Source organism: Sus scrofa, chromosome 1, assembly GCF_054392235.1.
Source record: "Sus scrofa isolate SSC_HxYL_T2T_F1_AM1 chromosome 1, Sscrofa_HxYL_maternal_Yorkshire_Landrace_v2.0, whole genome shotgun sequence".
In the NCBI taxonomy this organism is placed as follows: domain Eukaryota; kingdom Metazoa; phylum Chordata; class Mammalia; order Artiodactyla; family Suidae; genus Sus; species Sus scrofa.
In genome coordinates, this window is record NC_139383.1 from 27,112,260 (window position 1) to 27,135,871 (window position 23,612).

The window sequence follows — 23,612 nt, forward strand, 5'->3', positions numbered from 1 at the left end:
ATTGTATTTGCTTCAAGAACCATGATGAAACCCAGGTTTGGTGGGAGGATCCTAGCTTCTTCCTTAGTCCAGAGCTGTCCTCTCATTGAGGGGAACCCTGGTGGCCCGACCAGTCACACTCTGCAACCATGACGCCTAAACACTGCTTTCTAGGCTTCCTCTTCAGTTTCCTCCTGACTGGTGTGGCAGGTAAGTGCTTTGTTTCGTGTGTGTGTGTGTGTGTGTGTGTACGGGTGTGTGTGGTTTTTTTTTTTTTTTTAATTGCTCACAGTTTTGTCATCTGCATCTGCTCAAGGGGACTGTTAGACATGGCAGTGGCACTTTTCTGGGCTTTGTAAAAATTTCCGCTTTCTCTTGTCATGGAATGATCAGAAAAGATACTGGCTCAGTTTCCCTCTGCAGCCTGAATAACTCCATGTGGATGCAGTGAGTCGCAAGGCATGCTAGTGGGTGCAAGAAACTCCACACAGGACACATATCATCCCCTCCATCTCCGTGGCATTTATGTTGCCTTCAGGGGACAAGACAGTGTAGCAGTTACTTCCATTGCTCCTAAGCCAGATTGTCTGAAGCTGGATTTCAAGTCTGCCATTTGATTATTCAGGAAAACTGGGGTAACTGGCTTAAATTCTTGTGCCTCAACCGCTTCATCTGCAGAATGGGGATTGAGGTCCCTGGGGGATTATATGGGTTAATATATGCCAAGTGCTTAGAGCAGCGTCCAGCATGGAACAGACCATACTCAACACATGAGAACTTGCTGTGGGTCCTCATGGAGACCTCTTCAAGAGCAGAGAGTATCTTACCTGCCTGACATACCCCTCTGAAAAAGGTCATTAGGACCCCAAGTTAACAGAAGGGATAAGTGGCTCAAGTAACTTTCCCAAGACTGTACAGTTGCCCAGCGATTCATTAGATAAAAACAATTCAAGCCCTCATTTCTCAGAAATGTGTGGATTTGAGTAGACTGTTTGGTCTTTGGTCATCCCAAGGGCTTGATCAGCAGATACAGCAGGAATTCAAGTGCTACGAAATGACCTTAGCTCTGCCTCTTACCAGACCTTGGGCAAAATATACAATTTCTTTCAGCCTCAGTTTTCCCATCTGTCGAATGTACTAATAAAAGGACATCCCTTTTTGGGTGGTTGTGAGAATGAGAGAAGATATAAAGCTTTGAGCACAGTGCCTTATATACATTTAATATTCAAATGCATTCAAGGATTAATGAATGCCAGCCAGGAGGAGGACAAGGAGGAGGGAAAGAAGGAGCAATATCTTCAGCCTCTCATTGCTCTGCTTCCCTCATTAGTTCCTCTCTCCAGAGCCTCTGCTCTTGCTCCTGAGGTTTGCTATAGCCCATGAGAGGCAGGCTCCGGAGTCAGATAGCCTGGGTACAAAACCAGCTTCCCTGTCTGCTGCTGCACCAGCTTTTTTACCTCTCCCAGGCTTGGCTTTTTGGTCATTAAGAGGAAGACCACCGGAGTTCCTGTTGTGGCTCAGTGGTTAACGAATCCTCCTAGGAACCATGAGGTTGCAGGTTCGATCCCTGGCCTTGCTAAGTGGGTTAAGGATCCGGTGTTGCTGTGAGCCATGGTGTGGGTCCCAGACGTGGCTCGGATCCCGCGTTGCTGTGGCTCTGGCTTAGGCCAGCGGCTACAGCTCCGATTAGACCCCTGGCCTGGGAACCTACATATGCCGCGGGAGCGGCCTAACGATATGGCAAAAGGACCAAAAAAAAAAAAAAAAAAAAAAAGAGGAAAACCACAATAGCATCTTTTTCATAGAAAGCTGGGCAGATTCACTGAGTTCATGCAGATAAACTCCCCTCAGTGTCTGGTAGCGGGTGATTGCTGTTTTCTTTGGTGGAGGTAGCAGTGGTGTTACAAAAATGAGAGAAGAAATCTGAAGGCCAATGAGATCAAGGGCACTGAATCTCTCTCATCTCTCAGCTCTCTTTAGGACAGCAGATCAACTCTGGGCAGGGTCTTCAGGAAATTCTGCCTGTTATTTACAGAACACCTCTGGTGTTTTTATGTGCCAAATACAATTGACCAGGTGATTTGGGTGAGCAAAACCGATTCTGGAAATAGACTCTTTCCTAGTACACATCATCACTTGATGTGCTGGAGGCCATCCAAAAAATTAAAAATGGAAAGCAAATAACAGTATTAACACTATTTGGTTAGTAAAAATAAATACCTTAGGAAACAGGCCCATTCATTAGAAAATAACACATATTGAATATTAGGAACTGAGATTTTTGGACTTAAGAGTAGTTGCTTCCATCTTAATGATATTTGGGGAAACACATGAAGGAGGTAAAGAAATGAGACATGTGGAAATCTGGGGAAGAGTATTTTAGGAAACGGGAAGGTCCAGTGCAGAGAAGGGGATGGGGCCACTTCCAGCATGATTAGACGGGAGGAAGGAGGCCACTCTGGAGAAGCCAGGGGGACCGTGGTTGAGACTGAGGGCAGGGAATAGACAGAGGGTGCTTCCTGACTCCTCCTTCTGTCCACCTTTCGATCCCTTAGCAGAAACTTTAGACCTGTTGGAGAGGCAAAGCTTTATCTCTGCCCATTTTAGGTTTTCAGCTGGCACTCTTTTTTTTTTTTTTTTAATTTACACAATGTTAAATGTCAATTTTATTCCATAAAAAAGTCAACTGGGTTCTTTAACAAAAAAGGTAGATTAATAAGAGAAAAACACTTCATTAACACATGCATCTCACAATACCAGGGGAAACTAACCTAAGAGAAGCTCAAGATGATGGCTTCGAATTCCAGCTTATGTTGCATCTTCAACAAACAACAATACATCTGCAGAAACAGGACAGGACTATTATATTTAGAATGGATAAGCAATGAGGTCCTACTGTACAGTGCAGGGAACTATATCCATTCTCTTGGGGTAGAATATGATGGAAGATAGTATGAGAAAAAGAATGTGCCTATATGTATGACTGGAAATTGACCCAATACTGTAAATCGACTATACTCTGATAAAGGTAGAATAAAATAAATCATAATTTAAAACCTCAGTTTTGAGTGTTAAGCAACTCTAAAATCTAGCTAATAAAAAGAACCTCTCCAACTGAAAAAAAAAAAAAAAAGCAGGATAGACCAAAGGAAAGTTCTAGGCTTCCAAGGGTGGGCAGTCAGTGGGAGAGTAAATATATGGGAGGAAGCTAAAGAAGTAAGTTTCATTTGCAGATTCTTCTGGTGCCTTCTCTGGGCTGATCAGAGTCTTTCTCCAGTAAAAGGAGAATTTATATCCTGCCTTTAGTCAGAAAAGGGGGGAAGTCAAGAGAGCTTTTTCCGCATTTGCTCCTTCTTAATTGCCTTCCTCTCAAAATAATTTTTATGTCAAAGAGGCATAGTGGGGAGTAAAGTATTCTGGTTTCCTTCAGAATCTAGGCCAAAATTTTGTCAAAGGTCTCTCGCCTCCAATGGACTAAATGCAGATGAGATGGAGCCTCCATGTTGGGTGAATTGAACAAGAAAACTCAAGGAATGCCAGTGTGAAGTTATCCCCCTTCTTACTGATTCCTGTTGAAACTCCTATGAAAAACAGGGACCCCACAGCACTGGGCAGCTTCCCTCCATCGCCTGGACCAGCAAGTATGCTCAGGCACTTGCAACCAGGATGCAGGCAGATAAGAGCATCCATTCAGGAGTGAAACCATCTACATGCAATAAATCCAGGTCATTTGAGAGAGATGGAGTATGATGAGTCAGGATCCAGATGGGCCCAGGGATGGAGAAAGAAGGAACAAGTCCTAGGCTGAGGTCTTGGAGGCAGAATTGCCTCGGTGGAGTGGTAATGCAGGGCCTCCTAGAGAGGTAGGCTCACGGCCTATGTGTGGGCCTTTCATCTCAGTCACCACATTCCATCACCACCAAGGAAGGGACTAAGGACCATTTCTTTTCACTGCTCTGACTCCCTCTCCAGGTTGGGAACAGGGGTGGGAATTTATCACTCAAACTTTTTAGAGTCTGGAACATAACTGTTCTGGAACTTTCTCATGCATCAAAACCATCATATCAAAGATTCACAGCATTGACTTCCGGGCTTCACTTGTACCACCTGCACTCATAGCAAGTCCTTCAGGGAATCCTGATGCAGGTACCACATTGCCAACTATTGCTAATAACAGGGGGTGCTCCTATCAAGGTTCAGTGTTGTTCCTTTTCTTATTATTTTAGAAATTCGGCCAGCCTACAAGTCTCTGAAACCTCAACGAGTCCATTTTCAGTCCCGAAATTTCCACAACATTTTGCACTGGCAGCCTGGAGGGGCTTGTACCAGCAACAGCAGCATCTATTTTGTGCAGTATAAAATGTAAGTAATCTAAAAAGAAAAAAAAAAATGTAAGTGATTTGCGCTTCCTCCAGCTGGTGGACATGGCCACTGAGATCCTGTGTTCTAGAATGTGATGGAGTGTTTAGAGTCTGAGCTTTTTTTCAGTTTCCGAAGGGTTAAGAGGAAACAGAGGCGGGGCCAGGAGTATCTCCCCCGAAGGTGACACAGATTGGATGATCATGTACAGTCTGTTGAGAGAGGTGCTTCTGCCCTCAGAGACCCAGGACCAAAACCTCATAGGCTTAGCCTTCAGCTTCACGACAGACTCACGATACATGTTTTGTCCAGTGAATGTTAGAAGCAAATTGTTCAGCACATAATAGGTGCTCCATGAAACCGATGCGATTGTTAGTTGAAAAAGAAGTTATGGGACACATGGAAGTGAGTGTGTAAATGATAATTTTAAATTTAAAGGTCCTTTTTCTTTTTTTTTTTTTTTAAGACTGGGCTTACTATTTAGAAAATTCCTTTCAAAAAGAATGCTTCCTGTGGGCATGAATGCAAATTGGAATCATGCTCCTTCAGGTTCCTGTGACCTTCAGGCTAATTCTGGTGGATTATTGCCAAAATCCAGATATAATCTACTCTGTTTCTGGATTGAGGCCTGGAACAGAAACTCCTGATTTGTAAATGACAGATTTTTCCCCATGCACACACTGGGGGCAGGGAAAGTTTGGGTGGGAGTTGAGGCTCTTTCCTTTTCTCACATAGTTTGAGATGCTGGCTGAACATGAGACAGGAGATATTATAGTTTAGCTTTTATGGTTTTTTCTTAGAAATTCAGAACATCAAATGCAGCTATGCACCAAAAGAGCAATTTTTATGCCATGAATTCATTCATGTCTCTCCAGCGTGGGGTAGGTCCAAGGTCAGATTTTTCCATTAAATAACCTCTCACCAACTATCTCCAGAAGACAACTATCTCCAGAACAACTATCTCCAGAAGTTTCTCAGTCTTTAACTGCTGCTGCTTTTCTCAACATATTTTGTGCAGCAATGGTACATTTCACAAATCTTCACAATAAAGATTTCTCCACTCCAAATACAGATGTGTGCATCCCTGGAGGTGCTTCCCACACGTGGGGATTAGGGACTGCAATCTTTTTAATCTTACCGTTTAGGCAGAAGTGTAAATAGGCTCTATGTCCAAAGTGGGCTTATTTATAGTCCAACGTAAACAGCGGATTAGGAGTTCTTTTACCATGAAATAAATGAAGATTAAACTTTAGGGCGCCATGGAAGAATTTCACAGTTGAAATTCTTTTTCTCAAATAGAGCTCATGAACCTGTGTAAAATGCAGAATACCTGGATCCATTCCTATGGTGGTATTTTCAACAGCACAGTGCAGATTTATATATATATGTGCATGTGTGTGTGTGTGTGTATATATATGTATTATGTATGTATGTGTATATACATACACATATGTAATACATACATACTCTGTATGTATGTGTATATACATACACATATGTAATACATACATACTCTGTATGTATGTGTATATACATACATATGCATATATATATGGGCCACACTCACAGCGTATGGAATTTCCCTGGCCAAGGATCAAATCCTGCGGGCGATACCTGATCCTCAGCCCACTGCACAGGACTGGGGATCAAACCCAAGCCTCCACAGAGACCCAAGCCACTGCAGTCGGATCCTTAACCCACTGCACCATAGCAGGAACTTCCAGATTCATATTTTTTAAATCTTTCACTTTGGGCCTATCCAGCTCTCATGGGTCTACTGTACCATTTGAATAGGACAATAATTGAGGTATTACATTAAAAAGAAACCATCATTGAGGAAATAAAACAGCCAAGTGCTAAAATAAATAAAGAAAAAGAAAAATAAACCATCATTTCAGCTAAATTCAAAGACAGTGTCTCATCAATAAGTAACAGTTGTGCTCAATATCTGTTGTTGGTTCTGCTTTTATGGTATCTTCTGATACAATGAAACTCCCGTCAGCTTAGAATTTACAGAGTACAGACACCTGTAATATTCCTCATTAAATGCCTGGAAAGTTATTTTTCAAGTCCTTCAACAAATATTTTGGGATCTTTTCTCCCCGGCCACTAATTCCTGTTCTGTTTCCACCATCACCTTGTTGCATTTTCTCTGATTTGTGACAGGTAAGGAAGGGGAGCACATCTCTTCCCTTTTGCTGTTATATCATCCTGTAGCCTTAGGTTGAATCAATATGTCTGACTCTTTGCTTCAATATTTTTTCTTCATGGGTTCTCCTCCCTCACTCCCAGCCTCTAATTACCAAACTCCTTATATAGCCCTCACTACAAGCCCTGCTCAGTTGTCAAAATAGAGATTGACCTTCTGTGTTGTGTAAGCATCACCTGAGATGAAAAGTGGTAGCGACTTCTCAGAATCAGCCACATTACTCAACAGCCAGCTGATGAGAAGTGATGAAAACCACAAAGAGTTGAAACCTCAGGAGCATGAAGGATGTGCAGAACTAGTACTCAAAAATGGAAGTTGGTCAGACACCAGAAGAAAAACTTCACTACGTACTGAAAAACCAAAACCCTTATGCTGGTACTCCAAAAGATTATCAGGCTCGAGTTTATCTTTCAACAAGATAGCACCTTGGTTAAAAAAAAAAAAGATTTAAATATACTTAAGAGTAGCCATCACCTTCCACCATGGTGTTGATATTGGAGGACAAATTTCAACGAGCCTGAAAATTAATAGACTGAAAAAATCGAACCCTCCTTTAATGGAATAAAGGAACTCAGATTTTCATCTTTTCCCTTTTCTAGGTATGGAGAGAGACAATGGAAAAATAAAGAAAACTGCTGGGGTATTCAAGAGTTCTTTTGTGACCTTACCAACGAAACATCAGATATATGGGAACCTTATTATGGGAGAGTGAGGACGTCCTTGGCTGGGATGCACTCAGGCTGGACCATGACACGGCGCTTCACTCCCTGGTGGGAAAGTGAGTTCCATGGAGTTTCTTTGCGTTTGCTCTTCCTGCCCTTGAATAGTCCTCACAGAGCATGGCTACCCAGCTACCAGCTCTGTGCATTGCTGAGAGCCACACGGCAATCTCATCTGATCTTATTCTCACTACAGATCTAGCAGTTGGCTTTCACTCTTCTCATTTGACAGCCCAGGGAATCAAGGCACAGAGCCTTGAGGAGTAGCCCAGTTATCACAGCTGCATCTGTGAATCAGGATTCAAATTTGGCTGCATCTGACTGCAGAACTGACACTCTATCCACTGCCAAGATGTTGCTGCCTAGAAAAAAGAAGTATTTTTAGATGGCAGGAAAGGAGTCACATTGCTGCCCTTCCTAAGCATGAAGGTTAAGTTCTTGAAAATACATTAGAAAATTTTTCTTCCTCTCTTTTTTTTTTTTTTTTTTTTTTTTCCTTTTTCGGGCTGCATCCGCAGCATATGGAAGTTCCCAGGCTACAGCTGCTGGCTTATATCACAGCCACAGCAATGCCAGATCCAAGCCACATCTGTGACCTATGCCACAGCTCACGGCAAAGCCAGATCCTTAACCCACTGAACAAGGCCAGGGATCGAACCGGCATCCTCATGGATCCTAGCCGGGTTCGGTAACCACTGAGTCATGAAGGGAACTCCAGAAAAATTGTCTATTGGGGAAATTAAGATGTTTAGTAACCTCTACAAAAGGGAGAATGAAAAGTGCTCTCTTTATCCATTTCTCAATGATGTAAATTCTTCTTTTAATTTAATCACAATCTCAGGATAATATAACCTATAATGTAAATTATAAAAGAAACCATTACCGATAGATCTTACATAAAGTAATAGACAAACGGTATGAGAAAAAAAGTGTTTAACGTATATGTACCAAAGTGTGCGTAACAAAACAAGACAGAAAATATGGGTATATACCACAGTCCTCACAATGGCAACTAGTCATGAAGCTGTAGTTAATATTTATACCTTCTTCTCTCTCTGTTAACTCAGCGTTTGCTTTCCTTTCAGCCAACACCTCAGCTTTTCAACTTTTCATTCTTGAGGAGTTTTTTACACATTTCTTGTATTAGCTTAACATAGTCTTACATTAATTTTTATCATTGATTGTAGGGGTTCTTTTTTACCTATTTTTTAATTAATTTATTTTTTACTGAAGTAGAGTTGATTTACAATATCATGTTAGTTTCACACATATAGCACAGTGATTCAGTTATGCATACATATACATACTATATATGTATAGTATGTGTATGTATATATATAGATATATCTTCTTTTTCAGAATTTTTCCCTGATAGGTTATTACAAAACATTGAGTTACCTCTGCTATACAGTAGGTCCTTGTTGGTTATCTATTTTATATACAGTAATGTGTATATGCTCATCCCGACTCTCAGTGTATCCCTTCCCCCACCCCCTTAAGAGGCACCCCCTTAAGAGGCACCCCATTGTATATACAACAACTCTATTTCCCTTTGATAATCAGAACCAGCCACCCTAGACATAACAAGGACCTCATTTTCCCCTGCTGGGTAAATGTCATAAAGAGCTCCCAGCTGTCAGAAGGCAACCTCAACCTCCAATTCTTTGAAACCATTGTTATTATACCCAGAAGAACTAGGGATCAAGTGTACGGGAAACAAACCATTTGTGAGTCCTGCACTGTGTTTAATAACGAGAACTGGCCCTCTCACTTCCACTTCCTGTATCCTAGACAGTGAATTCTGTCCATTGAAGAAATAGCACCATATATTGGTTACGAGATTACAGATATACCAATTCATATATCACCTCACAAGGTACTGTCTCTCAAACTAGTTTTCAATTATTCACTTTACCTTCCTATCAAGCCAGGAGACTTTGAGTGATGGGACTTATTCCTGTGGGTGTTAGACCTGTTCACTTCTTCCAGATTAACTTAGATTTTTCTGTCATAAGCAATATATTGTGGGCTGCTGTGCTCATGAACTAGGCATTCACTATATCCACAGTAGGGGATGGTCATGGGGATTGGCTGATAAAAGCATTGAAACAAGAAAGACAAATATGTCATCTGAAAAGCACCCATCCCAGTGTCTTGTCCCTTCCCTCTTGGAAGGGATCAAAACGTCTGCTACATAAAATGAACTCTACTTGGAGTTCAGCACTGGTCCTCCAGTCACCGGGAAGTAGGGAAAGTAAAGTGAAGCAGTTTTTCTCTCACTTGGGAGGAAATGTCTCAACAAACCCAGAGGAAAGTGAACTCCAACATTCTGTTTCCATGTGTCTTCCTAAAGCATCTACAATGTCTAGTAAGTCCTTTAGGCACACCAAGTGCAGCTAGTATCGTGTGCTCAAGTTAGTGGACCAACATCATATTCTGTGTTGAGAAAATCAGTGACTCTCTAGACTGTATGTGACAGAGAGCCAGGATGACAATGAAAGACAAGTGAATCCGTTCTGATGCTTTCAAATTACTGGATAAAGGAAGGGTGGTGGGGGGAACATCTCCAAATCACTGGCTGTTTATCAGAGGCTGTGTTGATTGGCCCCAGAACAGAGACATTATATTGAATAGCAGTGACACCATGGTCATCCCTTGAGGACATTTATAATTATCCCTTTTATTACTCAAGACTCATCTTTTTGGGTGGAGGGTATAATTCAAATAAATGAGTTAAATGGGGAAGTAAGATGTATCATAACCTCTGCATCTTTCAAGGCATTTCTGGTGCATGATTTCCTGCAGTTTCCCCAAGAATACAGTAGTACTTCTGACTTTTCTCTTGTTCAAAGAAATTCCTAGACATCCACTTGGCCTTTCATCCCATAACAACTTTCATGCCATAGAACAGGGAACCAAAAAAATGATAATGACTTGTTGGTTGTTACATATATCTCATTGAGTTTGCTGTTATTACCTGACTCCTATAAGAACCCACAGCGGCATTCTGAGTCCCCAAGGATTATCATCAACTCAGAATCATGGTCCAATTTTGACCAGAAGGACCAGTTCATAATTATCCTATGGGAAAAGATAAAATAAATTGTCTTAAAAGTTATAGCATTATTACCTCACTTGCCTTCCAAATCTCACCCTAATGGTCTAACTGGTGCAATGTCCAATTAGATCCAAACTAATTGGATCATATCCAAAATGCTAGATTCAGTGGAGTTTAGAAGAAGGCATTTTTACTTTTCCAGCTCTTGGACTAGCAAGAAAGCAGAATGGGAATCGACCAAACCAATTCATGGTATCCAGCACATTGTTTCTTGGAATAATTTGAGATTCGAGTCTAATACATCCAACCAACAATTCTCTAGTTGGGGAAAAGGAGACTGCATGACTCAGCTGATACACACCAGTGAGGGATTTTACAAAGTAGTTTGATTACTACATTCAAGCCCAGAAAATGCTGTCAAGGTCAAATATATTCATCAAGCAAAGCTTCGTCAAGTGTGACCTATTAGGCTACCTTGCACAAATGCAAATCAAAACTACAATGAGGTATCACCCCACACCAAATGGAATAGCCCTCCTCAAAAAGTCTACACATAATAAATGCTAGAGCAGGTGTGGAGAAAAGGGAACCTTCTGTTGGTAGGAATGTAAATTGGTGCGGCCACCATGGAAAACAGTATTGGGAGCCCTTAAAAAACTAGAAATGTAGTTACCAAATGATCCAGCGATTCTACTCCTGGGCATATATCCAGAAAAGATGAAAACACTAATTTGAAAAGATAGATACATCCTAATATTTATAGCAGCACTGTTTAATTTTTTTTTGACTTTTGTCTTTTGTCTTTTTATGGCCGTACCTGTGGCACATGGAGGTTCCCAGGCTAGGGGTCGAATCAGAGCTGTAGCCACTGGCCTATACCACAGCCACAGCAAGGCGGGATCTGGCCAAGTCTGCAACCTACACCACAGCTCATGGCAATGCCAGATCCCCAACCCACCGAGCAAGGCCAGGGATCAAACCTGCATCCTCATGGTTGTTAGTTGGGTTCCTTAACCACTGAGCCATGACGGGAACTCCCAGAGCCGCACTATTTAGATTAGACCAGCTGTTAAGATTAGCCAAAGACGTTGGCTGAGATGAGGTGAGGCTTTGGCTCAATTCTATTTAAATTGAGAGTGTTGTGTTAAGAAGGGCTTGTGTTTTTTTTCTGTATGACCATCCCCATTTAAAAACAAACAGAAAGCCTTATGCCATTATCTCTTAGAAGAATGAGAAACCCAGTGTATGAAACTGTTAAAACTGGATTTGTTGAAACAATGCTGAGGAGCCCCGCCCACTCAGCTCTTTCCTCATCCTCCAGCTTTGCCCTCTCCTGCCACAGATCCTGAGGTTTTTGAAAAACATGTTTCAAGGGTATTAGGACAGTCTGTTCCTAGAATCTATGATACAGGCCTAATGAGCCAACTGGATGCACTGACTCACCTGAGACCTGTTTCTGAGCATCAGGAAGTTATTTTAGGTTAACACAGTCTGGTTTCTGGTGTAGCAAGATTTTAAAATAAAAATCTTAAATTAAAAGTAGCATTTGAGGTTGTGGCAGGTTGATGGTGCCACAGGATACCTTGCAGAAGCAAAACTAAATACTTAAACCCAAGTTCAGAATCAGCACCACACTGTTGAGGTCATGTGATCTATGTCCGTAGTGCAGTTCAGCAAAGTAGCTACAGACTTTTTAATAAATGAGACTGGATCAACTGTGAAAACAAGAAATCTTGGCCCCCTATATTACCCATTAACAAAATAAAGTCTGGCTCAATGAAAACAGTGAAACTTGGCAACTACAGACTGTGGGCCAAACTTGACCTGCTCCTGTTTCTGTAAATAATTTTTTAAAATTTTGGTTGGCATATAGTTGATTTATAATATTGTACAAATTTCAGGTGTACAGTAAAGTGATTCCATTTTTTTCCCCACTCTCTTTCATTATAAGCTGATACAAGATCTTGAGTAGATTTCCCTGTGCTATCCAGTAGGTCTTTGTTGGTTATCCATTTTACATACAGTAGTGTGTTTATTTTAATTCCAGTCTCCTAATTTATCCCTGTAAATAAAGTTTTATTGGAACATAATCATACCCATTTGTTTACATTTTGTCTGTGATTGCTTTCACTTTACAGGGGTAAAGTCAAGCAGTTACAGTAGAGACACATATGGCCTATAAAGCCTAAAGAATTTATTATCTGGCCCTTTACAGAAGATGCTTACTGACTACTATCCTATAAAACAACAAATTTTTAAGATTTTGGGAGAGATAGACCTCCAAAAGTGCTAACCATGTAGGAAGTGACTGATAAATTGGACTACCTTAAAATTATGAACTTCTGTTTATCAAAATATACCACTAAAATGGTGAAAATGGAAGCCACAGAGAGAAGATGCTCATAATGCATGTTTTAGACAAAGAAATATGTCCAGAATGTACAAAGAAATCTTACAAATCAGTAATAAAAAGACAACAAATTAAAAAACGGGCAGAAGACTTGAACAGGCTCTTCACAAAAAGGGATATTCAAATGGCCACTAAACATATGAAATTCTGTTAGTCATCAGGGAAATGAAATTTAAAAACACAATAAATTGGTGCTACATACTTACCAGGATGACTAAAAATAAAGTTCTTTTTTGAGGCGGGGGAGGCCTGCACCCGTGGCATGTGGACGTTCCCAGGCTAGGAGTTGAGTGGGAGCTACAGCTGCCATCTTACGTCACAGCCATGGCAACATGGGATCTGAGCTGCATCTGCGATCCACGGCTCACAGCCACGCCAGATCCTTAACCCACTGAGCAAGGCTAGGGATCGAACCTGCAACCTCATGGTTCCTAGTCGGATTCATTTCCACTGCGCCATAACGGGAACTCCCAGAAAATAAAGTTGTTAAAAATAATAATGCCAAGTGTTAGAGAGGCTATGAAAATGGGGAATTTTCATATACTGCTAAAGGGAATATAAATTGGTGCATCTACTGTGGAAAAATGGCCATTTTTATAAAAGCTGAACATATGTAAACACTATGACCCAGAAATTCCACTCTTAGATATATTCCCAACAAAATGCATGTTTCCCAAATGGCATGTAGAAGAATGTTCATGAAACTTTACTCAAACTGTCCATAAGCTAGAAACAATTTAAAAGTCTGTGAATAACACAGTGGATAAACTGTAGCATTCATACAGTTAAATACCACACAGCATTCTAAAGAATAAACTTGATACATGCACCATGGATGGATGTGTACGTGTTAGATTGCCAGGGCTACCACAACAAAGTACCACAGACTGGGCAGCTTAAATAACAGAAATTGGAGTTCCCATTGTGGCTCAGTGGGTTGAGGCCCCAACATAGTCTCCAGGAGGATATGGGTTTGATCACTGGCCTTGATCAATGGGTTAAGGATCCAGCATTGCCACAAGCTGCAGTGTAGGTCACATATGTGGCTCGAGGAGCACAGTTCAACCCACATATATATATATATATGAAAGAGTGAAACAATCCAGACACACACAAAAATGTATATTGTATGATTCAAAAAACAAATGTACATGGTGATGGAAGGACAATTGTGATTATCCTCTGGGGTTGTGTAATTAGAGGAAACTTGAAGAGGTTTCTGGGCTGCTAGAAATGTCCTTTTTCTTGTTCCAGGTGGTAACTATTTAGGAGTGTTTCTTTGTAAAGATTTGTTGAGCCATGTTCTCTTATTTATCTGTATCATATGCTGATAAAAACTTTATTTACATTTAAAAATTCACACCAAAGAGGAGAAATTATCGACTTTCAACATGTGTTCACAATAAAAACACAAGGAAACAGATCAACACAAGCAAGTTTGGGAGAAACAGGCACCAGTTAAACCAGCAATTCAAGAATTTGTAATATTGGAAGCTCATAATAAATAATATTAAAGAAAAAACAGGGAGAATAAAAATATAATCAAAGGACAAAATATTACAACACTAAATAGATTGAAAAAGATCCAAATGAGCGCATAGAAATGAAAATATAATCATTGAAATAAAATTTTGATGGGGGGGTGTCAGAGATCAGTTTAGACATGACAAAGTAGTAAACTGGTTGACTGGAAAACAGCTCTGAAGAAACCATTCAGAATAATCTGCTGAGAAAAAAAGTATGGCAAATATAAAAGAAATTAAGATATTAAGATATATGGAAAATCAAATAAGAATTGTAAAAGATATAAATCTACAAACTGAAATATGTACAATGAATGCCAAACAAGAAAACCCATTAAATAATTAATCTAGAATTACTACGGTTCATCTGGGGAAAATTAAAGTGACTGCTAAACTTATTTGGTTTTCTTTCCTAGTTAACAATCATGTAGTTATTGATACCAAAGTGCAAGAACCAAATATTCTCTTTCAATCCTTCTCCTACTATTCCAAAGTATATAACATAATTCCATTGAAATAATTTCGTAGCAAAAAGTCTTCAAATGATTTTAAAGCTGCTTTGAAATTTTACATCTTTAAGGACCTACAAAAAAATTGTCTTATACTAAAAGCTTTATACAAACAACTTTTTTTACTGTATTTTCCAAAATGATCACTGCCGGCTGTGGAAATGATTGATAAATGTCCTCTTAAGGCTAATTCGGAGTGTATCGGTCTTTGTAAATAAAAAAATCATTCTTCAAAGACACTTCTCAGATAATTTATATTTTAGGTCTTTGCAGTAGCTCTCCATATGATTTTTTCCAGATATCTGAATTTAACACTGATTCAGTATTATGCATAATGTGCCCATATGAAATAGTACATTTTAAAAATCATTTATCAAAATTTCCTATTCTTTTTTCCAGCAAAAATCGATCCTCCTACCATGAATATAACCCAAGTTAATGGCTCTTTGGTGGTGATTCTCCATGCTCCCAAATTACCATATAGAGACGGAAAAGGAAAAACTGTATCAATGGAAAATTACTATGAGCTAGTATACCGTCTCTTTATAATTAACAATTCACTAGAAAAGGTAAGTTCAGATGAATAGATAAGATAGATAAGGTTAAGATTTTTTTCTTTTGTTTAAGCAACGTTTGGGGCATAAGATATGTCCTCTCTTTTGCTACTCTATCCCTTCTTATTTTTCCTTATCTCTGTTTTTCGCTTCTTCTCACTTTCACCCTCATTGATAAGCAATCAGTGCTTGTCATCGCCATCAGGATTTGTATGTATGTGTATGTGTTGTCTGTGCCTTCTCAGTCTTTCAGTCGGTCTCCATTGGTTCTTCCCTACATATCTAAAGATTTGTATTAGCAGTATTTAATTCCATGTAATCGCCACAAATATTTGTTTTTGTGGGACTTTCCACGCCTTATTTTAAAGTGGCTTTTGAAACAGAGCATTATATATTTGTGCCAATTTTGCTATAATATTATAATCCCCTGATGGTGCCTTTATTTTAGTTTAATGGTTACTTGAATGTTCCTTTTTTGGTGTCCATCCAAGACAGGGTCCTTTGGGCTGTAAAAAAACACAAACTCATTCAAACTGGTTCAAAGAGAAAGATAACAATCGATCTTATGGCCAGCCAGAAGCCAGAAATAAAGTGCCACTGGCCAAGAAGGAGAAATGGAGAAACGAGTGGTAAAGAATCTCATTCTGTCTCTCTGTGGTCACAGGCTCCGTGTCTATCATTATCTCCAAATCTAGTCCCTTCTCCAATCACAACACAGTTCAAATTCTTAAAAAAGAGACTGACCACTAGGTCAACCAATTGGCATCGCTGGGGAGAAGGCCCATTGTTCCTCCATAACCATGTGACCTGTCCTTTCTCAGTCTGTGAGCTAGGACTTTGGAGAAAGAGCATGTGTCTGGGAAGAAACCCTACAGCCCATCTACTAGTGTGGTCATGAACAATTTATTAATTTTGTTGAAAACAGGGTAAATCAATGACTTACTAAAAACCATTTATCATCTCATTTCCTCCCCTGTGTATAGGAACAAAAGGTATATGAAGGAGCCCGCAGAGTTGTTGAAATTGAAGCTCTAACCCCTCACAGGAGTTACTGTGTGGTGGCTGAAATCTATCAGCCCATGTTAGACAGAAGAAGTCAGAGAAGTGAAGAGAGATGTGTGGAAATTCCTTGAAGTGCTCTGCAGAGTGGTCATCAAACACTCTCTTGAGAGTGGGAGGGCTCCTTTCGAAGGATCTCATGGAAAGTCATTTTTATGTTTTCTTAACAAAATATTCACTGTTCTACTTTAGGACATCTTTAATCAATCTTTCTTCATTATATTTTATTTGTAAACTCAATTTAAGCACCACTCCCCAAATTAGAATTTAAAGAAGAGGCAGACAACTAAGGGCTCTATGAAATACAAAACTTTATTTCTAACTGTAAGATCCCAAACAATCTCCATTCTTCTAAGTCAGATAAATGAAAATTTAAGAACCAAGGACCAATAAGCATTTTTAAAATGTTGAATCAGCAGTACCGAACCCAACCAGTATCCATGAGGATGTGGGTTTGATCCCTGGCCTTGCTCAGTGGGTTAAGGATCTGCCGTTGCCATGAGCTGTGGTGTAGGTTGCAGATGTAGCTCGGATCTGGCATTGTTCTAGCTGTGGTGTAGGCCAGCGACTGCAGCTCCAATTTGACCCCTAGCCTGGGAACTTCCATATGCCATGGGTGCGGCCCTAAAAGAAAATCTTCAATGATTTTTTTAAAAAATAGCATTACAGACAAGCAATGTATTGTATTTTCATTCTCTACTGGCAGTTGACATATATATAGTTCAGCTTTAACATACGTAGAAGTTTTATGTGAAGGAGTATTTTCCCATTTCCTACTTCCCATTTCCCATTCATATTTTCTATTTTATATGAACATAATTTTCATACATTCATTTCTATTATATAATATTTCTACTTATTGAACAAATATTTTATTTAAAATTTTATTCTATGTAAATAAGAATAGAACTGGAAAAAAAAACTCTCATGATCTGTAGCTTAGTATCTAGATTAAATGTATCAATAACAACATCTAAATACCAAAGGATGCCTCCTCAATCCAACTTAACACATACTCACATTGAAATTTTCTTTTCTTGCCTGATGGGAGGGGGAGGGAGTGGGAGGGATCGGGAGCTTGGGCTTATCAGACACAACCTAGAATAGATTTACAAGGAGATCCTGCTGAGTAGCATTGAGAACTATGTCTAGATACTCATGTTGCAACAGAAGAAAGGGTGGGGGAAAAACTGTAATTGCAATGTATACATGTAAGGATAACCTGACCCCCTTGCTGTACAGTGGGAAAATTAAAAAAAAAAAAAAAAAAGAAATTTTCTTTTCTGTTTTCATTTTGTTTCTTAATATCTCCTGAGAAGAATTTATCCTTATTCACAAAATCAGGTGTAACGTTTTTCAGCAACAAAGTAAAAAACTTAATTCTAGTTTATACCACACTCACTGCTCAGCCCTTCCAGTGACACATCTCTTGTCAGTGGCATCTTCGTAATCTCTGTGTACAAGGATCTTTTGAATGACAGTTTGGGGATATGGGGTATGGTTGGGGACCAAGTAGAGAAGTTGGCTTGCGGTTGAAAGCACAGCATGGTGGTATGTTTAGTGTCGAAGGACTGGTTCTGAGATTGTAGGACCAGGTAAGGTCCATCATCAAGCTCCTAGTAGCTCCACAGCCCCACAGAGTAATGTCTACAACCTCAGGCTCAGTATAGCAACAGAAAGCTGCCTTTCTCACTTGGGGCTCATGTGTTAGAGGTTGTCTTTCCTGTGAAGATATATATATATATTAGAATATTTGAATAATTCCCCATGAATAGTTCTCCCAAATGTGACAAACATAAAGTAAGTGTTTCAGTGTTTCTGGTTATATACAATTATGCACAGTAACAAATTGATGAAAAATTATACAGAAACAGAGTTCCTGTTGCAGCACAGTGGAAACAAACAGGACTAGTATCCATGAGGACACGGGTTGGATCCCCGGCCTTGCTCAGTGGGTTAAGGATCGGCATTGCCATGAGCTGTGGTGTAGGTCAGCAGCTGCAGCGCTGATTCAGCCCCTAGCCTGGGAACTTCTATATGCCATGAGTGCGCCCATAAAAAGAAAAAGGAAAAAAATTTATTCAGAAATGCACAGATGGAGAGAGGAAAAACTAGAGAATTGGTCTCACAGCTTTCCCATATGGTCAGAAAAAAATGAATTTGAACATACATCTTGAGACCAAAAATTACTTTAATCTATGTTTTTGAATTTTTTTTTCTTACCATCTTTTTTGCCTTTTGTCCTTTTGAGGGGGACAGCAATGGGATGAGGGTGAGTAAGGATTGTGCATGGGCAACAATTTAAAAATTCTTAAAAATAGTATGGTTGCCTCATAAAAGTCATTAGGTAGCATCATGTTTTGGTTTATATTTGTTTCATTTTATTTTTGCTTTCATGCTTAGGCAAGTCACTTAGGCATGCTCATACAATAATAAAATACTTTGTAAAATATGAAATTGTCACATTCATTTTGTTAAGGATATATTGTCATACTGTTTCAATAAATCTTTTAATTTTTTTGCATTGCATTTTGAAATATCTGTTATTTTGGGTTTTTAAAGGATGGGCTTAGGAAGTCTGTCAGATGAAATTCTGTCTAGGCTTCTTAGGCCCACAGCCAGAAAGGAGCAACCAGTGTTTAGCAGGACTTAAAGAGTTCATTGATCTCACTCTATGATTAAATGGCAATTCCACTCTCACAGGTTCTCAGGCTGAAAGCTTTGGGACGATCTTTGTTTCCTCCCTTTCAGTCACACCTTATATTCAATCTGTCGATAAATTCTGTTGCATCTAAGCTCCAAAATATGACATTTCTCACATTTACCTTGTTCTGGGGTGACATCATTTCTTATCTGGTTAATTGCTGGGCTGGGCTCCCTTTCTGCACTTGTCTCCCTCTGGTCTAACCTTAGCAGGGTAGCCAGGTGATCCTTTGATCATAGAGCATGTCACTCTTCTGTTCCTAACCTTCCCATGGCTCCCCATCACCTCAGGGTAAAAACCAAAGCTCTTACCATGGTCTCCAAGGCCCTGGATGATCTGATTCCTTTCCTCATAATCTCTTAGACCTCGTTCCCTAATTCTGGCCATGCTCATTTTGCTCCAGCACCCTGACCCTAATGCCCTCAAACACAAATGCTCTGGCCTCGGGGCCTTGCACCAGCTGCTTCCTAGAAAGTTGTGCCCCAGAAATCCATAGCCTAGTGGCCTCAACTCTACCAGGATTCGCTGTAAGTTTTTGTTGTTGTTGTTCTTGTTGTTCTTGTTGTTGTTGTTGTTTTGACTGCTAACTTTTTTAAATTTATTTTTGTTTTGAAAATCAATTTTATTTATTTTTTAACTCAGTGAATATTATTACATTTGCAGTTGTACAATGATCATCACAACACAATTTTATAGCATTTCCACCCCAAACACCAGCCCATTCCCCCATACCTCAACCTGTCTCCTTTGGAAACTGTAAGTTTTTTAAAGTCTGTGAGTCAGTGTATACAACAACCAAGACATGGAAGCAACCTAAATGTCTGTTGACAGAGAAGTGGATAAAGAAGATGTGGTACATATACACAACGGAATATTACTCAGATATAAAATGCAATGAAATAATGGCATTCGCAGCCCAATGGATGGCCCTAGAAATTACCATGCTAAGGAAGGTTAGTTAAACAATGAGATACCAAAGTCACATGCTATCACTTACATGTGAAATCTAAAAAAAAAAAAAAAAAGGAAGTTTGCTTTGTCAGTGAGGCTTCCCTTACCATGCAATTTAAATTTCAAACTACCAGCTTCAATACTGTCTATCCCCGATTTTTCTCCATAGCATTTAAACCTTCTGACACACTACAGTTTACTTGCTAATCTTGTTTATTGTTTGTCTCCACCCCCACATTAGAATGTAAAGACAGGTCTGTCATTTTGTTTTGCTTTATTTTGTTTCCATAGCTGGATCTTCATTGTCTAGAACAGAACCAGTGCATAGCAGAAGCTCAGTTAATATTTTTTGGATAAATTAATGAAGCAAGGGTGGAACCACTGAGAGCACAGGAGGGGTGGTTGAGGAGGACAGGAGGGGAAGATTTTCTAATAATTTTGTACAACCTGCTGCCTATCTTCCTTCATACATTAGTGTGAAGAGTGAGCCATTCTTTACAGAGGTACCATGATGGAGATAAGCAGAGACCAGGTCTTGGGCAACTGAACAGAGAGCTATTCTTGAGTAGCTGTATTTTTCCTCCAAATGAATGTCATCTCCTAGGGACTGTTTGTTCTCCTTGGATAGTGGTCAAGTCCAGAAGTCCTGTCTCAGATTCTCTTTAAGAGGAGAAGGAAAGAGTAAAATTGGGACTGTGAAAAGGATATATCCACTTTGATAAGAAGGAATTTTGGAGAGTGTTCTCAAGATAGAGTTGAGGTGTGTGAAAGAAACCATGAGAAACTAGGATACCCTACAACCAGATAAGCCTAGTTCACCTTGGGTTGGGTCAGTTGTATGATGGAGTGGGCTACAGGAAAGAGCTAGCTTCTGTTGTGCATTAAACATTTACAGGTTGAGGGACTGCCCCTATGATAGTGATGGGAATGAAGGAAAGATTCCAGTGGACACAAAGGTATAAAATTCCTTCAGTACAAATGATAAGGAAATTTAGGGAGATGGCTAAAAATGAAGGAGAACCCACAGCTCCCAGACTGGAGATGCCTACATCCCTAACTCTCCAGAGCCTTACATTTTTTTCAAAAGAACATAGGATTGTGGCTGCCCAGCTGCTCAGAACAAGGCTTCTGCAGATGAGATGTCCTCTTGGCCAGTTGCACAAGGCTTTGGTAGCTCCTGGCTCCCCTCTCATCCATCTTTTGAGAAGTCTGGCTAAAGCCCTGCCTACTTACATGGGGCAGGCAAACAGAGATAATATCAGCCCAATCCTGAGAACTAGCCATTATCATGGATCTAGTGTCATTGCTTCAGGCACATCCCTCAGCAAGTCCAGGCTTCAGCTTGTGTGAGGACTACACTTGCACATCCATTATTTCTTTAACCCCCACCTTTGCCCACAAGGTAGTCATGATTATTATGAAATAGGTAGTCACCTCCTCTGAGAGGTTGTGATCTGCCAAGGTCAGAAGCCACATCTGTCTAACTCTACAACTTAAGCACTTTTTATCAGACCCTCTAGAACTGCCTCTGGACTTTTGTACATATGGATTTCCCTTTAGTCCTTAGTTAAAACTCCTTTAAATGTTACTTTTGCCCCGTTGACCTTCAGAGCTTTCTCTTTTTTTCCTTTAATGTCAGTCAGTATATCGAAGGACAAGTGTTGACCTTTAGGACAGGAGAGCATGAGGGCAAGGAGATCTGAGAGGTCACCTGGGTAGCTATTGGTATCTGCTTTCAGGGACCATTAGGAGCATCGCCCCACAAGAGCCCTTTGTCCTGCATGGTTGGAGGTGGATACATAGTCACTGACAGAGCTTCTAAGTCCATACGTTTATTAGCAAACATTCACTAGTTGGTAAGTTCTGTCTCCAAGTTGCTTTGAAGGGAAGCCTCAGTCATTTCTACACTATTGTAATTTTCAAGAAACTATTTGGAAATTTATTTTGTAACTGAAGCTGAACTGAAAACATTGGTTTTCAAAGCAAAGCCACAACCACAACAAGAGCAACAACAACAGACAACCTGATGAGTGGAAACCTGATTTAGCATGAACTCTAGACAAGCCTTTAGAAATTCTATTTTGAAATTCTTACATCAAACTCTATGGTTCCCTTTACTTAAATGCCATTTACCGGAGATATAAGTGAACTTGGAAAATAGAAGTTTTTTCATTGTTTCAGTAGATTTCCTTCTGTTTATTTTCTCCTGCTGGTTAGAACTGTGTTTCCTGGAAAGGAAAGCAGGCCTTTGAATCTCGACAATAACTAAACTCAGTACTCAGCCAAATGTTTGATATTGCCTAGATTGACCTACCAAAGTTGATTTCTACAGAATAGGGATGGTCCAGGAAAGGGGCTTTGATCTCAAGGCCCCAAAGATATGGATATGGATTTTTTTTTTTTTTAAGCTAAGGCCTTGATCCTTTTCAGCACTTCTTCAACTTCTTCAACCATAACTAGTCTCTCTTTACCCACAGCTCCTGGCCTGATGTAAGCAGGGGCTGGTCTAGTGGGCATTCCTTCCTCTCTCAGTAGACTTATGCCTCCCTCCTTCTTTTTTTTTTTTTTTTTTAATTTTTTTTGCTTTTTTAGGGCTGTACCTGTGGCATATAGAAGTTCCTAGGCTAGGGTTTGAATTGGAGCCATAGCTGCTGGCCTACACCACAGCCACAGCAATGTGGGATCCGAACCGAATCTGCCACCTATGCTACAGCTTGTAGCAGCACTGGATCCTTAACCCACTGAGCAAGGCCAGGGATTGAACCCACCTTCTCATAGATACTAGTCAGGTTCTTAACCCGCTGAGCCACAACAGGAACTCCACATCTTCCTCCTTTCTGATCCCGAGTTGGTACAAAAGCAGTCAGTTATGTTTGACTGACACTCTCGTAAATGAGCCAGCTTTTCAAATGTTAACATTTGTGGGTTTTTTTTAATCTATAAAGATTAATCTGGAATGAAATGCTTTGCCCTGAGTGAAACTGATTCCAGACACGCTGTGCAAATGGAAATATATATTTAGTCAGAAAGGCCCCTCATTTCACTCTTGAAATCAAATTGAGCCCAAGGCTGAAAATCCTGGAGATGGGTCCACTTAATCCCTTAAAAGGACTAGAAAGGCAGGAGGTAGGTGAGCAAGGCAATCCAGCAGCTAGTGTAAGCCTCAGAGCAGCCTGTCCTGCTTTTACACTCCACCCACTCACCCCTTGTTTCATCCACCAACCCCAAGATGCCCACATGGCAGCTCCCAGAGCGCTGCTCCCTGTATCCCTTCCTGGTCCCTGTTTGTCACCTTTTCAAAGGGGTCTTTCCCATTTTCCCCATGCACATGCACAGCAAGGTCACCCAGTAGGATGTGACTCAAATAAGTCAGTGTGTTCTTTTCAAACACAAATATCGAGAGTGGAGACTGGGCCACAGTCTTTAAGGCATTAGCCTGCTGTGGCCCCCTTGGCCTGGCAAAGCAATAAAGCTACCTTTTTGTCCTTCCCCACCCCCCCCAACCCCTGCAAAAAAAAGAGAGAGAAAGAGTGGAGGACAGAAGCCTGCTCTCTCCCCTAGGATCACGAACTATGAAG

The 23,612-nt window shown here is 40.2% G+C and overlaps 1 protein-coding gene and 1 long non-coding RNA gene across 2 annotated transcripts in view; one reads left to right on the forward strand and one right to left on the reverse strand.

Moving 5' to 3' along the window:
• LOC146405986 (uncharacterized) overlaps positions 1–23,612 on the reverse strand; it is a 436,419-nt gene that overhangs the window by 102,501 nt on the left and 310,306 nt on the right. The window lies entirely within an intron of this gene.
• IL22RA2 (interleukin 22 receptor subunit alpha 2) lies at positions 12–17,653 on the forward strand. The gene is made up of 5 exons (XM_003121179.4): positions 12–189; positions 4,206–4,341; positions 7,147–7,325; positions 15,166–15,335; positions 16,304–17,653. Exons 1-5 carry the CDS (start codon positions 129–131, stop codon positions 16,451–16,453), a joined length of 696 nt encoding a protein of 231 aa, XP_003121227.1. The 5' UTR covers positions 12–128; the 3' UTR covers positions 16,454–17,653.

Coding starts and splice junctions, on each gene's coding strand:
- IL22RA2 (XM_003121179.4), top strand. CDS start 129: ATGACGCCTAAACACTGCTTTCTAGGCTTCCTCTTCAGTTTCCTCCTG. Junction 190..4,205: donor CCTCCTGACTGGTGTGGCAG/GTAAGTGCTTTG, acceptor TTATTATTTTAG/AAATTCGGCCAGCCTACAAG. Junction 7,326..15,165: donor CTTCACTCCCTGGTGGGAAA/GTGAGTTCCATG, acceptor TCTTTTTTCCAG/CAAAAATCGATCCTCCTACC.